Raw genomic sequence first — 7,500 nt, forward strand, 5'->3', positions numbered from 1 at the left:
ATTTAAAGTATATAATCCTTTGTGTTCAAACACTTTAAAATGCATCCAGCAATAAGAAAAAGAGTACAGGCCAGGAGCAAAATTGTATAAGATTTGCAGTTCTGGTATTGTTTTAGCACTGCTGCCAGGCATTGAGTACTTTGTCGAAGAAGGATGAATAATCTCCATCCATCAACCGCTGCCTGGCTGCTAATGCCTGCAGCGAACGGTCTGCACTGCCCATTATGGTGCAAGCTTGCTGTGGGTTCAGTGGTGGGCAAGTGTGCCAAAGAAATGGACTTGAGAAGAGCAAACCTTGGAAAGAGAACAAGCTTCCTGCATACAGACTAAAACAATGGACACATGCCACTAGCTTGGACATGAAAAGAAGCCAGCAGCTAAATCGCTCTGCAGCCCAAGACTGGTTGCCCACTGAAGCTAAGCAGGGTTGAGCCTGGTCAGTACCTGGATGGGAGAACTCCTGGGAAAACTAGGCCAGCAGGGGGTGCTCACCCTGTGGTCTGTGTGGGTCCTAACGCCCCAGTATAGTGACGGGGCCACTTTACTGTCAAAAAGCACCGTCCTTCAGATTAGACGTTAAACCGAGGTCCTGACTCTCTGTGGTCATTAAAAATCCCAGGATGGTTTTCGAATAGAGTTGTGACCTCGGCATCCTGGCCAAATTTGCCCACTGGCCTCTGACCATCATGACCTCCTAACAATCCCCATATCTACTGATTGGCTTCATCACTCTGTCTCCTCTCCACCAATAAGCTGGTGTGTGGTGGGCATTCTGGCGCACTATGGCTGCTGTCGCATCATCCAGGTGGATGCTGCACACTGGTGGTGGACGAGGAGATACCCCCTCACAATGTAGAGTGCTTTGAGTTCTTACAGAAGTAGAAAAGCACTATATAAATGTAATGAATTATTATTATTATTATGAAAAGGAGACCAGAGCACAGCAGTTGCAACACATTATGATATGCAAGATGCCAAGATATAATTTTGGAAAAGATGAGCTATGATGAACTACATGAAGATTAAAAAACATGATGAGAAAACATGGGGAGAAAATGAAGCTTAGAGTATCTTGGGTAAAGAATGCTTATCTGAAACAATCACTTATTAGGCATGTTGTGCATTCTTTTGTAGTTCAAGTTGTAAATGTTTAGGGTTTGTATGAACATTCAGAGTGCTGTCTTGTTTTCCTGCAGTCCATAGATGGGCATGTCTGCCAGAGACCAGAGATGAATAGGGAAATATAATAAATATTTTTGTCTTGGTTATTTAAAACCTTCGCCACAAACAGCAGAGCCAAAAGCCGGTCCAGAGGATAGGATGTCGACATTTCCACTGTTTGACATTGGCAGTTTGCGCTTTAGGTAACCTATAAATAATTTAACCTCTGTCGCCTTGCATTCGATCCGTCCCTGCCTCTCCTCTATCTCTCTCCCCGAGTCACGCAAACAAAACACCAGTAACAGGCTTTGGATTCAGAAAGTCCCAAAAAAATATTGCTGTTCAGGTTGAGAGGGGGGAAAATAAATAAATCAATAAATCAATATATTTTATACTTCTATACTATTTATATTTTTTATATAACTTTTAATATCTAATGAAAGCATTCACTTCACAATCATAGATGCATTACTACCTTGAGTGTGAATAAAATTTTTAGAAATAAGAAAGTGGCAAAATATTGCTGTTCAGGTTGGGAGGAAAAACAAAAATTTTATATATATATATATATATATACATATATATAAAATAAACATTAATAAATCTACAAAAATTAAAACTAAAAGCTATAATTAATTGTATGTACAATACATATATAAAATGATAAATACATAAATTATGGATATGTTTCAAAAGGTAAAAAAATAACACATACGTCAACTCTTTTTTGACTAAATTACAATAATATAATTTTATAGAACTTTATAGGACTGTGTATAAATCTTTCAATATTTATAGGCTCACTAACAGGCTTTGGATTCAGAAAGTGGCAAAAATATTTCTGTTCAGGTTGACAGAAAAAAAAAAAAAAAATAGGATATTGGAAATGTCTATGCGAAATTCAAAAAAACGCCAAGCCAGACTTCAGAATAAAAGGTGGCGAGTGCAGCAGTGTGGAAGGAAGGATTTGAACTGGGTTTATTTCATGTGACAGACTGAGCGTTGGCCCCTGCCTATTTCTGTCGGTGTACAGGATGCTAGTAAATTGGTGAAATGATTGAGAGAGCGAGATATTCACTGCTGTGTTATTTTAAATAATGCTTTGCCTCAGGTGGCTACTGAGGGGGAATACAGATGGAGGAGGCCTTCGGTGCTTCTCACTGCAGCTATTAAAATGAGCCACTCGTGCAGAGCTCAATCAGACGTGCATTATCTTATTCACAGGGCTGTAAACACACAGGCTGTGTTTGTGTTGATTAGATCATCTCTAATTGGATGCACTAATACATCCACAATGATAAGTATTAAACCTTTGGACATGATTACTATATTAATAGTACAACTGATACACAGATATATGGTTTTGATATGCTGGTCTCTAAATCCAGGTTCTTCTTCAAGTCTATGGGATTTTTAATTTGTAATTTTTCAGAATAAAATCAGAAACAGTCAATCTGATCCAGGGTAAACTAAATGTAAATGTAATTAAAACTAAAAAAACTATTAAAAAAAAAGTTAAATGGTGAAACAAACAAACAAACAAAAAACAACTAAAACAAAAAGACAAATTAAATAAAAAATAAAAATTATATGAAAAATTAAATGAAAGTTAGAATTGTTGCATTGGCAAATAACTGAAATATGCTACTAAATACCTAATAAAAATAAAATAAAAATAAAAGGAATAACAAATATATGAAAAATATAAATATGAAAAAAATAAAGGCAACTTTAAATTTAACATTTTAAATTATAATATAAACAAAATATAAATAATAGTAAAATAACACTGGTCTGATCTCTTAGACAAATATTAACACACCTCTGCCTTAATAAGCCACATGATGTGAGGTATTATTCACGTCTGCAGAACAAATAGTGTTGGGTTTGTTCGAATATCTAAGACAGAAGCTAATGGCTCTGTGCAAACGTAAAAGTTTCTTGGATGAAACCAAGCGACCATAATCTTGACCCACCTAGTCTATAATTAATGATGTAAAATGAGCTCCAACATGACAGCAAACAAGATTGAAATTAGTGTCTATACTCAATAGAAAGAGCAACGAGCTTCAGTCCTGTAGTGTGCGTTTGGCTGAACCTCAAATACGTGTAACAGCAATAGTAACGCTTGACTTGGCAAATGCCACAAAATGGATTTTTCACTGTTCTGAATGCTTATGCCTGGAATATAAGCACATGATAATGCTGAGATGCTGGGAAGTATTTGTTAAACACAAACATGAGCAGGGCTATTCAATTAGTTTCATTTAAGGGGCCGGATTATCAAATTGAAAATTTGAAGGGGGCCAAAGGGGTTGGAGGCCATCCCAATCTCTTTATGAGAGGAGGGGGGGTCTATAAAATAATTCATTAAAATTAAATGCATATTGAGCAGTAAAATCAGTAAAGAAAAAAGTAGTAAAAAACAGCAACGTCTACATTTTTTTTTTTTTTTTTTACGAAGGTTTACATTTCTGTTGTCGGTCAATCAAAAAAAAAAAAAAAAAAAAATTAATCACTTTTTTTCTGTAATTAATCATGACTAACTGATTATTAATATATTGTCAATTTCACACTGAACCTCCAAATGAATATATAAAGATGGTATATTTTAAATATGTTTAATGACATCTCTTTACCAAGTCTCTTTATTACTAAGACATTTTTGATAATACTGCTGATGATGTTTCTATTGAATGCATCTTCCTCTTAATTTTAGACATTAATTATAGCCATTCAACATTATAGTGTAATTGAAAAGTGGGGCTCCCCTGCTTAAATTTGCATTCCAAGGGAAAAATATCATGTTATTGGAGTCGCTTCAACCCGCGGACCTGAAAAATAACCTGCTGCAAAAGTGTTAAAGTAGCCCGATTCCGCGGGCCCGGGCCAGTGCTGCCACCTTGTAACTAATTAACTTAATTAGTGCAAACACAATTCAAGGCATATGTGTGATCTCCACGTAATGTTCTCGTGACACATTACCTGGCGATATATCCAGAAAAAGAGACTTCCAGATGGTATATTGTAGTGGTCCCATGTATTTGGACGTCGGGAAGTCTTCATAGGTGAGGTTGGTTTCGTGGATCTTTCCCTTTATTCTGCGGAGACAGAGGACAACAATTGCATTATTCAAATTCAACTCCGGCAACCCACCAAACCCCAAGCACCCGTTCCTCCTCAAAGGGTACATCCTGTTTCCAAACACTCGCTTTTGAATCGCACTGTTTTCTACAAAGCTGTGCCGCCCTTGCAAAGTCAAACAGCTCAGATTCGCCGTTGGGAGTGAGGTCACTCTGGGCAACACTGCAGATCACTTTCATTACTTGAAGCCCAACATTAATCATGCTATTCCTTTCCCATATGGCTAACTCGTTTCCCTCTCGTCACTCCCAAATGAAAACGACTGCTACACACTATTCAAAAGTGCAGTTTTCTTAAACTTCAAATATTTATGCTGATTAATAGGGCTAAGATATGCAGATATAAATCGCAAACAGCTTTGTGCTTTGTTACTTTGGATATCAAAAAGTCTTGTCTTTCAAAATAAACAACAAACATCGTTTTGATGTTCTTTAATGTGGCGTTACATTGCTGTAGATGCTTCAGTTCAAGCAGAATGTGAACAGATCATATTTTCCTCTTTACTACTAGTTACAGCACAAAATAAACATGACTGAACATCAGAGGGCATGTTGAAAGAAACATGTCTCAGGTAATTGCAAAGTGTTTCAACCACAGAAAGACATCAATAAAATAGTTTGTAAACAATGTTACGTAGTGTTGCATTTACATTAACAAAGCCATTTAATGACCACAGCTTGACAGTTACCTAGAAAAATGAACACTAAAGGGGAGCAGTTTGCTTAAAATATGTACTGTATTACACACTCTGGATTTTTTCTTATTTTATTTTTTACTTAACATTTTCTTCAATATTTAATGTAAGTTTGAGTAATTCTGTCATGGAAACAAGTAAGGACAGCCACCATTTAAAATGTTTGTGTGTACATACACTGCCCGTCCAAAAAAAAAGTCACACACTCTCATATTTCATTGGACTGCCTTTAGCTTTGATTATGGCATGCATTCGCCATGGCATCATTTCGATAAGCTTCTGCAATGTCACAGCATTTATTCGCGTCCAGAGTTGCATTAATTTTTCACCAGGATCTTGTATTGATGATGGGAGAGTCGGACTCCAGCACATCCCAAAGATTCTCATTGGGGTAAAGGTCTGACTCTGTGGTGGCCAATCCATGTGTGAAAATGATGTTGCATATATTTACTTATTATTATATAATAAATTCAATATAACATATTATACTTTGTATGTATGTATGTATATATATATATATATATACAGTACAGACCAAAAGTTTGGAAACATTACTATTTTTAATGTTTTTGAAAGAAGTCTCTTCTGCTCATCAAGGCTGCATTTATTTGATCAAAAATACAGAAAAAACTGTAATATTGTGAAATATTATTACAACTTAAAATAATAGTTTTCTATTTGAATATACTTTAAAAAATAATTTATTCCTGTGATGCAAAGCTGAATTTTCAACATCATTACTCCAGTCTTCAGTGTCACATGTAACATCCAGTCTATCACATGATCATTTAGAAATCATTCTAATATTCTGATTTATTATGAGTGTTGGAAACAGTTCTGCTGTCTAATATATTTGATGAATAAAAGGTTAAAAAGAACTGCATTTATTTAAAAAAAAAAAAAAAAAATCTAATAATATATATTCTAATAATATATTTTCTTTACTATCACTTTTTATCGATTTAACACATCCTTGCTGAATAAAAGTATTGATTTTATTTAAAAAAAAGAAAGAAAAAAATTACTAACCCCAAAATTACTGACCAGGAGTGTATATTGTTATTACAAAATTTTTATATTTTAAAAACAGCTTCTTTTTTTTTATTTCTTTTTTTTTTACTTTTTATTCATCAAAGTATCCTAAAAAAGTATCACATGTTCTGAAAAAATATTAAGCAGCAGAACTGTTTCCAACTTTGATAATGAATCATCATATTAAAATGATTTCTAAAGGATCATGTGATAATGATCCTAAAGATTCAGCTTTGCATCACAGAAATAAATGATAATTTAAAGTATAATAAATTTAAAAACAATTATTTTAAATTGTAATAATATATCATAATATATTTTCTGTATTTTTGATCAAATAAATGCAGGCTTGATGAGCAGAAGAAACTTCTTTCAAAAACATTAAAAATAGTAATAGTTTTCCAAACTTTTGGTCTGTACTGTATATATATATATATATATATATATATATATATATATATATATATATATATCTATATATATATATATATATATATATATATATATATATATATATATATATATAATTGGAGAGAGAGGGAGAATTAGGGTTGCAAAGAGGCTGAAAGAGAGAATAGAATTCAGATTAGAATGAAATGGAATGGAATGTTATAGAAGGGCTGCACAATTAATCTGATTTTTCATCGCGATTACAATTATGGATGCCACAATTACGTAATCGTTCAAAACGGCAATTAATCGTTCAAAGTCCACTTATGTAATTCTGTGTGCTTAAGATGCTTTTTTTCTCCTACATGTTATCTTAAGGGTTTTTCCATTCTTTTAGTTCTAGTATAACACTGTAATACTATTCATATTTTTACTTTTTTTATAATTTAAAGAAGAAACCAATCCAATGTATAGTTGACATTTGACGCTTAATACTATAGAAAAGCACTAAAAGTTTTTCCAGTTAGAGTGTTTTCAACTTGTTTATTTTCATATAAAAATATGGCATGCAGTTGCATCCAACAATGGTGTAACCATCATTCAATGTAAATTGTGATAATCATAATTAATGATTGCAATTACAATTTCAAGGGAATAATCGACAAGCCCTATAGAATCAATACAGAATTGAATCACAAGCTTGTGAATTTATATTGAATCTAATTACATTTTTGTCAATACCCAGCCTCACTGATTATGTTAATCTATCTACTTCCTAACTAATCTTAACCTAGTCTGTTTTGCAATGATCTCTCTTCTGTGCCTGTGACATAAGGCAAAGGGCAATGGTCACAAACATAAGTCAAATAACCTGACTTGCCTTGGTAGCTTCCACCAGCAATACCCTCCACGAATCACTTGCTCCCTGACCAGCAGTTACAAGAAAAAAGACAAAACGTTTAGACCAGATAATCTTTAATTCACACCCTCAACATACGCTCATCCACTTCTCTACGAGTCCCTTGCCCTCCTCAGTACCTGTCTGAAGTCAGGGCTATTCCTTCCAAGAATTCATGACG

General features: G+C 34.0%; 1 protein-coding gene across 2 annotated transcripts in view; it reads right to left on the bottom strand.

The window, feature by feature from the left end:
* LOC109063795 (E3 ubiquitin-protein ligase TRIM62-like) overlaps positions 1–7,500 on the bottom strand; it is a 46,652-nt gene that overhangs the window by 2,422 nt on the left and 36,730 nt on the right. The window contains exons 4-6 of one of the 2 annotated variants that reach the window (XM_042766842.1): positions 7,460–7,500; positions 7,302–7,346; positions 4,147–4,262 (exon numbers count right to left, since the gene is read on the bottom strand). The exon at positions 7,460–7,500 is cut by the window's right edge and continues 216 nt beyond it. In XM_042766842.1, the coding sequence (XP_042622776.1) occupies positions 4,147–4,262; positions 7,302–7,346; positions 7,460–7,500 (202 nt within the window). The remainder of the gene's footprint in view (positions 1–4,146; positions 4,263–7,301; positions 7,347–7,459) is intronic. The other variant, XM_042766843.1, reaches the window with a different exon arrangement.

This window comes from Cyprinus carpio, chromosome A11 (genome assembly GCF_018340385.1).
Source record: "Cyprinus carpio isolate SPL01 chromosome A11, ASM1834038v1, whole genome shotgun sequence".
Taxonomy (NCBI): Eukaryota; Metazoa; Chordata; class Actinopteri; order Cypriniformes; family Cyprinidae; genus Cyprinus; species Cyprinus carpio.